General features: G+C 59.2%; 1 protein-coding gene across 1 annotated transcript; it reads right to left on the bottom strand.

Annotated features, from left to right (window-relative positions):
- Positions 1–918: 918 nt before the first annotated feature.
- On the bottom strand, positions 919–6,076 carry ZIC3 (Zic family member 3). The gene is made up of 3 exons (XM_074600252.1): positions 4,651–6,076; positions 3,835–3,998; positions 919–3,338 (listed from the first exon to the last, which is right to left on the bottom strand). Exons 1-3 carry the CDS (start codon positions 5,690–5,692, stop codon positions 3,156–3,158), a joined length of 1,389 nt encoding a protein of 462 aa, XP_074456353.1. The 5' UTR covers positions 5,693–6,076; the 3' UTR covers positions 919–3,155.
- Between the last annotated feature and the right edge of the window lie 4,466 nt (positions 6,077–10,542).

Here is a 10,542-nt window from a genome sequence, read left to right as displayed (position 1 = left end):
AGCAGCAGGCAGGGGGGTGGGCCGAGGCACTGCACCGACAGCCTGCTGTGCTAGAGGGGGGGACACCGGTGCTGAACGCTGCACTTTGCCAGCATTTCACAGCCAAACAGGTCCCTGGCCCTTTCTGCACCCATCCCAAACCCATCGCTCCATCCCAAACCACTACCACCACCACCCCCCCCGAAGCTGCCCCTGGGGAGGGCACAAAGTGGCAACCTGAACAGGCTATGCCAAAGGGGAACCCTGACCTCAGTGGGGTGCAGACACCAGTTTCCCCCCCCGCACTGGGTGCTAGCCCTGGCTGGATGCGGAGGCCCCAGGGTGAGGGGCCAGCTGGCTACCCGCGGGAAGCCAAACGATGCAGGATGCTGGTTTAAAGTCCTTGCTAGAAATACGTCTGGGGCTGTGCCGCCAGCCCAAGGAAGCCACCGCGGGGGCAGGCAGGAGAGCAGGTACCCCAGCCAGCCCGGCCCGAGAGCCCCGGGGAGCCGCTGCGGGGCCAGGAAGGGCCGCGGCCCCAGTCCCCGGCGGGGCCCGGAGATGCTGCAACCTTCCGGCCGCCCCCGCACGGGGGTCCCCAAACGGGGCAACCCCGGCCAGAGCACAGGCCACCCCCCCCACCAAAGTTCTGGGACGGCGTTTCGGGAACCGACAGCAGCAGAAACCCGTCCGTCCCCCGGGGCGCTCCGCCCTGCGCACCCCGCGGAACCCCTGCGCACCCGGCGGAACCCTGCGCACCCCGCGCCTCCCCGGTTCCGAGCAAAGCAGTAACGAAACCGAGCCTACCGGCACTTTTCCAAGCCTGGCGCGGTCCGGAGAGACGCAGACAAGACCCAGGTGGGTGTCCGAGGAAAACCCGACGACCCCCGGGCGGCTCCGCTCCTCCTCGCCCGCCGCGGTGCGGGGCGGCCCCGCTCGCCCCCCCAGGAAGGGCTCGGGCCCGGGCCCGGCAGCGCTCCGCGTCCAGCCCCCGGGGCTCGGCTCTGCGCACGGCGAGAGAGAGAGTTCACAGCGGAAAAGGAGATACAGGTCGGTCCGGGACACCTCGAAGGGAACTATTTTAAGGGACCAGGCTGGGAAGTGAGGAGCGGGAAACCTGCCTGCACTTGGGGGAAAAAATATATATGTTTTACATATATTTTTTTTTTTCACATGTGCAGCCCCAGAGGCTGCAATCCACTTTACTCATGTCTTTTTCTGCCCGATAAACCTTTTTCTTCTTTTTTTCTTTTTTCCTTTTTTCTTACTTTTTTCTTTTTTTTTCTTTTTTTCTTTCTTTCTTTTTTTCCCCCCTTTTTTTTACTTTCTTTTTTTTCTTTTTTTTTTGAGAGAGGAGAAGGTAAATTTCTTTAAACTTAATTTTTTAAAGCATACCCAGGTTCTGCGGGTCCCTCGCCCGAGCGGCCCCCGCGGCAGGCTGGAGGGGACGGGCCGCCCCGTCGTACCTCCCCACCCCCGCAGTGCCCCCAAGTCAAGTTCAAGACGGGCCCGTCCGGAGTGGGTCCCGTTCAGCTGAGGTGCGGAGCCCGCGGTGCGGGTCCCCGCCTTCCCCCGGAGCTGGGGGGAGCCCGCGGCGGGGTCCCTGCCGTCCGAGGGAGGGAGGATGCGGAGCCGTACGCCCGGGCTGCAGCCCCCCCGGGGCCACGGGCGGCTCCCGGAGCTTTGCCGAGGAGGGGGGGCCCGGTTTCCAGCGTCGCTCTGGCTGCTTGGGGACTCCTGAGCGGTGCCGGAGAAGAAGTTTCAGGGGTAAGACGTCTCTTCTCGACCATTTTTCTCTTCTGGGGACGGTGGAGGCTTTTCCGCATCCTGATCAGAAATAAAGAAAGAAAAAAAAAAAAAGGAAAAAAAAAACAACACAACAAAAAACAGACGGTAACAGAGAAAATCCGTCGTGACGCGAGGTCGCCCCGGGAGTCTCCTCCGGGAATCACCCCGTCACGATCCCGGGACGGTTTGCCATGCATGCGGGGGGCGGCGGGCGACGCGGCCCGGTACTCACCGTCGGGACCCCCCCCCCCGCCCGGGCGGCCGCCGGCGCTCCTCGGCCCGGGGCTCCCTGCGCTCGGGAGGGCGGCGGGGGAAGCGAAGCCGTTGGGGCGGGGACAAAGGGGACGGGAGGGGGGGGAAAAAAGAAAAAAAAGAAGCAAGCAGCAGCGAGGAGGAGGCTTCATCCGGCATCGCCAGCCCGAAAACAACGGCCCGGCCCCCGGAGGAGGTCAAAAAACGGCTCTTTCCAAAACAATAAACTTTTAATGCTAAAGCAGTTATAACCAAAAGCTGTACAGAGTTGGAATATTATTTTTTTTGTTGTTTGTATTTTTTTTTGTTAGAAAACAATTTTTTTTTTCTCCCCCATAAATATTGTTCAGTTCCCGGCACTTCGTATCAATAATTAAATTACGAACGATAAATATGGCATCATGGATATGTATTTACAAAAAAAAGTTATTACAAAAAGGCAACTGTTATACTAAACGTCACAATCTGGGTAGAATAAACACCACATCCTCATCCTGAAAAATACTGACCGACCCCATCAGACGAGAATACATTCACAAGTGTAATGCTTGGAGAGAGAGAGAGAAGGAGAAAGAGGAGGAGAGCAGAGAAAGAAGCAGCAGGAGAGCTAGAGAGGAAAGTTCAAGACATAACAGGACTTTGGCACGGTTTAAGACTGTAAGTTTAAACAATCACCACTAAGGCGAAGGAGAATTTTTCATCCTCATGTCAACATCCCACCGAAAGAAGGAAAAACAAAACAAATCAAGAATTAAAAAAAATAAAGTGGGGAATCGGAGGAAGAGGGATTGGGGCAAGGAGGAAAAAAATTATCAAAGAAACGACTGCTATTGCAAAAAATGACAACAAAAAAAAAGAAATCCAATCCTGAGAAAAGGACATGGCTAGTCCAGCGTCTGGGCTTGCAAAAAATAGTAATAATTATAATATAATAATAAAAGACCCCCCCCTCCAGATCCTGGCAGTTAACTAGGTGTAGCCCTATGCGGTCGTCGGTGTGGAAACTCCATTTCCATGGGAGCGAGCTGCAGTTGGCTTGATTTGTCCTCTTTTTTTTTTTTTTTTTTGTTTTTGTTTTTTGTTTTTCCTTGTTCACAACGCATTTGGTCCAGTCTCTGGCCGGGCAGCAGCTGCCTTCACACATACCACTCATTAAAATTGGGGGGCAGTCCAGGGTTGTGGCCGGGGTTACTCTGCAGGGCGGCCGGCGGCGTTTTAGTGGAGTCCTTACTGCCGGCGGAGCCCACCGCAGGGGGGGTGGAGGACTCGTAGCCCGAACTGGCTGCAGGGGAAGAGTCCGACCCCTGGGATTCGTGCACCTAAAACCAAGAGGCAGAGTTGGGAACGAGCCCGGGGTCCCCTGCCACCCCGCTGAGCCGGGTTGGGACGCTCTCCCATGCAGGAGGGACACCGGGGTCCTGCCTGGCCACCCTCAGCACTGGCGGCAAACGCCTGCCTCGGCTCCTGGCCACTTTGCTGCGGCGTCCCGGCATGGGGGGCTAGAGCATCCCAGCGTGGGGGGGCTGCATCCACAGGCCAGGTTATGTTTGCACAGCCCTCCAGCACCCAGCCATGCTCTGGAAACCGAGCAGCGCTTGGGACGGTGAAAGCACAAAAAGAAACTACGCCATTTCCCCGGGCTGCACTCCAGCCACGGCCTAGAGACCGGGGACGGCACGGGGCACGGCAGGAGCACGGAGCTCTGCGGCAGGAACCGCTCGGCTCTGCCCTGCCCTGGGGAAAGGAGCCCTGAGCGCACCAGCGACTGAGCATCCCTGCTCAGGGAGGAAAGGGCTGGGGCGCAGGGGTGATTACCTTCATGTGTTTCCTAAGTGAGCTGGGGTGGGTGTAGGATTTGTCGCACACCTTGCAGATGTAGGGCTTGTCCGAGGTGTGGACGTGCATGTGTTTCTTCCTGTCGCTGCTGTTGGCGAAGCGCCTGTCGCAGCCCTCAAACTCGCACTTGAAGGGCTTCTCACCTGTGAAATTCAGAGAGGGTGAAGGAAGGAGGGCCGTTCCCCTCTCCATCCCTGCCAGCCTCCTCCCAGGACGACCTCTGCCCCGCTTGGCCCACCTTGGGGATGCGCAAGCACCCCCAAAAAATAAATATGAAGAAAGGGAAGATGGACAGCAGGGGTTTGTTACGTGCTGGATAAATTCGGGTCAGCCTTTGTTACTTTTCCCTCGTCTCCCGCCAGACCCGTGCCGTGCTCCGGTGGGGATGGAGGCTAGGTGAGCCCAGGGAGGGAGAAGACCCCAGATAAATTCAGCAGCTCGGACAGTTTTATAAGACTTACTCAAGGATACAAGACAAAATACGTTTGCTTCCTGCCTCCCCCAGGCCCCCCCTTCCCTCCGCCCGTGCGGAAGGCTGAAGGGAAAACGGAGCTGCAAATAAAAATACTTTGACAAAAGTATCGCTGATGCAAGTAGGAGAGACGCCAATCAGGCCTTAAAAATAAAATAAAAAGGAGCGGAAGTCACCGAAAACGAGATTTCATTAGCATTTCTATAGCTCCCTCCGCCGAGGCGCGCAGGGGGCCGAGAGCGGCGGCGGGGCCGCGCAACCTCCGCGCAGCCCCGCGGGAGGTGTGTGCCCCACCACCACCTCCCGCCCCCCGGGGGCCTTACCTGTGTGGGTCCGCTTGTGAATCTTGAGGTTCTCGGAGCGGGCAAAGATCTTGCCGCAGCCCGGGAAGGGGCAGGGGAAGGGTTTCTCCCCCGTGTGCACCCGAATGTGGTTGACCAGTTTGTATTTCGCCTTGAAGGACTTGCCTTCCCGCGGACACTCGTCCCAGTAGCAGATGTGGTTGTTCTGCTCCGGCCCCCCGACGTGCTCCATGGTGACATGGGTCACCAGTTCGTGCATGGTGCTGAAAGTCCTGTCGCAGCTCTTCTTGGGCCGGCTGAGCTGGCTCTCGTCGAGCCACTTGCAGGACAATTCTTGCTTGATGGGCTGGCGCATGTACCGAAAGAAAGCCCCGGGGCCGTGATGGTGGTGGTGGTGGTGGTGGGCCGCCACGTTCATCCCCATATTCATGTTCATGTGGTTGTAGTTGTGGAACTGGGCGCCGGCGTAAGGGTCCGTGCGGGGGCTGGAGACGGCCCGGTAGGGATCCGGTCGCCCGAAGAGGTCCCCGCGTAGCCCCAGGTGCATCTGCCCGTTGTCCACATGCCCGTTGGGGGACGTGTGGCTGGGGCTCTGCTCGTGAAGCCCCGGGAAGAGCAGGTAGCCCGGGGTGTCCGGGATGCCGCCGGGGCCGTGCAAACCGCCGGGGGAGCCGCCGAAAATCCCGTGTTGCGCCGTACCGGAGGCGGCGTCCGCGATGCCGGAGCCCCGGTTGCGAAAGAGAAAATCGCGGGTGGAGTTGAAGGCGGCGGCCCCGCCGTAGGAGGGCACCTGGCCGGCGTGGTGGTGGTGATGGTGGTGGTGGCCCAGGGCGCTGGCGTAGCCTGGTGCCTGCGGCGTGAAGGCCGAGCTCTGCCCGGCGGCGAGGTCGTGCGGGGCCGCGTTCAGCTTGAAGGCGGCGGCGGCGTGCGAGGAGTCCCCGAAGGGGCCCAGCCCCATCCCGGCGGCAGCATCACGGCCCGGCATCTCGTGGTGGCGGGGCGCCGCGAAGCCGCCCACCCCCAGCGCCGGGAACTGCGGCCCTCCGTCCAGCAGCATCGTCATGGGGCGAGGGGCCGCCGGCGCGGCGACGGCGGCAGCCTGGTGCTCCCCCCACCCCCCCTTCTTTAAAAAAAAAACCTACAAAACCACCCCAAAACGCACCCCCCGTCCGTCAGAAAAAAAAAAAAAAAAAACAACAAAAAAAAATCACAACCAGCGCCCCCCCCGCCCCCAACCCCCCCACCCCCCCGCCGGGCAGGGCCGGGCAGGGCGGCGCAGCAGGGCCAGGCGAGCGCGGCCCCGCTCCCGCTGCCGCCGCCGCCGCCGTCGGGGCACTGACGGGGCGCCCGCCCGCGCCTCGCACATAAACCAACGCCCGGCCCCGCGCCGCCACCGCGCCAATGGGGAGCCCCGCCGGCCGCGCCCGCGTCACCTGACCCGCGGCCCGGCCCCTCCCATTGGCGGGCGGACGCTTGATTGGCACCCGCCCCGTTCCGACGGGGCACGCTGATTGGGCGCGGGAGCTCCCGCAGGTAAAACGGAGCGGGGGGGGCGGGGGGCGGTAGGACACGGCGCGGGGCGGGGCGGGGGGGGAACCCCGCGTACCGGCCGCGGTAGCGGGGGGCGGCGGGGACAGCCCCGTGCTTGCCCCTCGGTCCCGATGCGGGGCGGTGGGGGTGATCCGCACCCCACGCGTGTCCCGCCGTGCAGTGCCATCGCCCCAGACGCCTCCCGGGTCGTTTCCCCCAGGAGTGGGGGGAAAAGCGCGGGGTGGGGAGCGCGAGAAGCCGCCGTGCCGCTTCAAAAATAAATAAAAAACCACGTTAAACCCCGCACCGGCGCCTTTGGGGCGGCTTTTCTCTTTATTTCCATTGAGAATTCCAAATTCGAATTCCAATTTATTTTACATTTTAATTTCAACTTTTAGTCTCCATTTTTAATTTTTAATTTATTTTGTCTTTATTGCCTACACGCCAGGGCAGAGCCGCCCCGAGCCGGGCGGGCAGAGTCCGCTCCTGCCTCCCCTTTCCACCCCTCAGCCTCCTGTCCCCCCTCCTCGCTCCGCCGGCCCCGGCCCAGTCGCCCCCTTTCCCCCCCCTCGCCCCACGGCGGGGGGGGGTCGCACCCCGCTCGGCGGGGAGCGGGGCTCCGTCCCCTGCCTCCCCCCGGCCCGCGGAGCGCGGCCGTGCAGCGCAACCGGCGCCGCGTTTTTCCTACACTCCTTTAGCTTTTTCTTTTTCAACCCCCCGTCTCTCTCTTTCTTTCCTTTTTTTTTTTTTTTTTTCCTTTTTAATTTTATTTTGCAAAGGCAACGTTCTGCCTTGGAATAATTATCAGTTGCAGACAGCGCTATAAATCCACTCATTTTCTCTTCTGGAAAGCATTTGCAAAGAACTATGGGGAGCAAGAGTGGAAATAAAAGGCAGAAAGAAAGATGGCTGTAATTGTAATATCCTGAGATTTGCTGAGCCCCCAAGTCTGGCTATTGGGCAGGTCTCAGCCTCGCCGCCGGCTCTCTGCAGGAAACGTAAAATCTGATCAAGTTCAGAGACGCATTGAGAGCCCGCTTCAAGCAGCGCTTTATAACCGCGGCCCTTTCACATCCTTCCCCCCAATCAGCCCCGGGAAAGGCTTGGCATTCTTTATTTTAGGGTTTGCAGGGAAGGGGGAAAAAAAAGGGGGGGGAGGAGAAAAAAAAAAAAAAGGAGAGAAAAAAATGAGAGAAAAAAAAGAAAGGAGAAAAGAAAGGAGAAAAAAGAAAGGAGAAAAAAGAAAGGAGAAAAAAGAAAGGAGAAAAAAGAAAGGAGAAAAAAAGAAAGGAGAAAAAAAGAAAGGAGAAAAAAAGAAAGAAAAAAGAAAACAGAAAAAAAGCAAAGAGGGGGGAAAAAGCAAAGAGGGTAAAAACAAAAAAGCAAAGAGGGAAAAAAAAAAAGCCACAGATATAAAATCTCCCCGAGAGGTAACACCGGTGCCCGTCAAACACTCAGTTTTCCCAGGCCACGGCCGCCAAGAGCAGTCCCAAACTCGGAAGGTGAGTTCCTCGCCGCCGTTAGCCCACGATCGCAGCCGACCACCACCAGGCGGGAGCTGGGAGGGGCCCCCGCCGGGGGGGACCGGGGTCGCGGCCGCCTCCGTTGCGCGGGGAGAGGGGACGGTGGACGGCGACACCCGACAGGATCGGAGCCGGGAGCTCGGGAACCGGGGCAGGGCCGGGGACAAGCGGGCACCGACCTGCGGCCCCCGGGGCCGCGCTCCCCTCCGCTTCGCGGCTCTACCTGCCTGTCTCCGGAGGGCTGCGGTGGGGTAATTAATTACCTCCCGCACGTGTTGGGGTTTCTCGGCAACACCCCCCCCCCCCGCCCCCCCCCCCCCAAAAAGAAAGAAAGTAAAAAAAAAAGGGGAAAAAAGGGGCATAATTCAATTAGCCCGTCAGCTGAGCGCCGGGGAGGGCAGCGTCTCTGAAGTCGCCGACCTGGGGCGACCGAGGGCGACTGACCCCTGCTTGTGCGGGAGGCCTCACGTGTGGCATTGTCTGTCCCTAATGGGATGCGCCGGGGCCCGGCCGGTGGCGAGGAGCCGGCGGGCCAGCGGTAGCCGCGCCGCGCTGCCCGGCCCCGGTGCCCACGCAGGGCTGCTGCTGCTGCCCCGGCCGGGCGGCGTGGGATGGAGAAGCGGGGGGACACACACCGAGAAACGCCCCGGCACAGAGAGAAGGAGCGAGCGTGGCTCCACGGCGGGAGAAGCTTTTTTTTAAAAAAAAAAAAAAGAAAAAAGAAAAAAATAATAAAAAATTTAAAATAATTCGGTTTTTCGCCTAAAAAAAAATCCCTGCGAGACCGCGGGGCTTGGGGAAAAGCATCCCGGGGGGATATGAGGGGGGATGAAAAAGAATAGGAATCGTGGCTTTGGACCCAGGACTCGCCGTTTCGGGGGAGGGGGATCCGTGGCATTGCAGCGCCCGCAGCCCCGCCACGCCGCGGTGGACCTGCGGATCGGGCTACATCAATTAACCCATAAATCTTTATTTTTTTAATACGTTTCCCGTTTCTACTCTGCCAACTTTGCGCGCCTCTGCGCGCCCAGCAACATCCGCACGGGCGTACCGGCGCTATTTACACCCGACCGCTTCCCGGCTGGAATTTGTCGACACGGGAACCAAAAATGACATAAAAAGGCGTTTATTTTTTTTTTAAGAGCATTGTCGGTATGGCCTATGATTTTTTGTCCCCCTGTACTTTCGTGATTTAAAAAAAAAAAAAAGTATAATATATTTTGTACGTATTTTACCCACTTCACTGAATTACGGTTTTATTCAGCGGTATTTCTGGCCGATCCCAATTTATTTTCCGGGAGCGGGGGGGGGGACATCGCATCCCTCTCCTTTTTAATTCTATCCCAGTTGCGAACGTGCAAACAACGGCAACTGGAAAAAGTGGTCTCGCAGGCTCCCTTCTCCCGTCGTGCTGCCAAGGCGAGGGGAAGGCGGAGAAAAACACCCTGCTTTACGTCAAGAAGAGATATTCCTGTAATTCTCCTCCACCGCTTTTTTTTTCTTCCCCTTTTTTAATTTTTTTTTATTATTATTATTATTATTTTCCCTGCCTTTGGGATGATTTGCGAATTTAACAACCGCAAAAAATGCCCTGGGAAGCGGGGTGCGGGTCCCTCCGCTCGGCGGCGGACCCGGACACCCCTACAGGGCTCACCCCGCACCCACACCCCGGTGTTGCTCTCCCCCCGCCCATCTCCCTGCCCCGGGGGTTCCCGGGGCTTAGCGATGCCCCGTCCCGCCACCCCGGCGCGGTGCAGGGAGCTTCGCCGGGGGGAAGCCCGCAAGGTCTGGGCCCTGCAGCGCGGGGGGGGTGAGGGGGAAATGGTCCCCAGTGGGTGCCCACCCGTGGCGGCGGATTTCGGAGCGGGGCAGGTGAAGTTTCGGGGATCGAGGGGTGTGTGTGTGTATGTGTGTGTGCAGCTCCGTGGGTTTCCCTCGTCCCTTACACCGAGGGTGCGAGGAAAAGGGAAAACAAACCCGGGGAAACAGCCACAAAAATCCCCCCGCGCCGACCTGCCGGCGAGGGGGGATATTTCATACGCCTTAAATAGCTTTTAAACCGCGCTGTATCGCGGATAAATGAATATCCCTAACAAGCGTAAAGACAAGTAGTTTTTCTCCTGCCATAAACATATTGCATCTCCAGCGTAATTAAATGCAAACCAGGAGCGAACGAGACATTTCCATTGTAGCTGTCACTCAGCGGAGGGGGAATCACATGTACATTTGAACTTCAGAGATACGGGCTGGAGTAAACAGGTCTGAACTTCGGCGAGGGGAGGGGGCGAGGAATATCAAAGGCCAGGCGGAGGCGAGCAGAAAGACCTCAGTGGCGAGGAAATGGAGGTGCCAGCGGGCTCCCTCCCGCAGCCTGGGGAGCCGGGTCGGCACCGCATCTTCGCCTCCGGGTCGGGGTTTATCGCGTGTTTGGTGATGACGGGGACAAGTTCCAACTCCCCCCCAAAAAAACTTAAAATCACCGTTCAGCTGCGTGGGAAACACGCGTGGGGCTCGGAAGCGAGTGGGGAAACCGCGAGGACGAGTTAGAGCTGGTGCAGAATAAATGGGGCCGGTCGCCCCGAAGGCGGCCGAGGCAAACCCGGGGGCAGGGGACGGTGGGGGGCGCAGCCCTGGGGGCCGCCGGACCTCCCCCCCTGGGGTGCCCACGAACCTCGATGGCCACGCAGCGGGGTGACTCCGGGTCAGGCCACCCCCGGGAAGGGGGGAAAAGCCCCCCGCGAAGCCGTTCGTACGAGGCACGGTGCAGAGCCGTGAGCAGGCGGAGGACGAAGCCGGGCCCTCGGCACCGCCGCCCGGCCGAGAGCATCCTCTCCCTCCGGCCGCCCCCCTCTGAAATCCC

Source organism: Larus michahellis, chromosome 9 (genome assembly GCF_964199755.1).
Source record: "Larus michahellis chromosome 9, bLarMic1.1, whole genome shotgun sequence".
NCBI classification, from domain to species: Eukaryota; Metazoa; Chordata; class Aves; order Charadriiformes; family Laridae; genus Larus; species Larus michahellis.
Note: the sequence above shows the minus strand (reverse complement) of the source record. Positions and strands in the feature narration are given on the sequence as shown.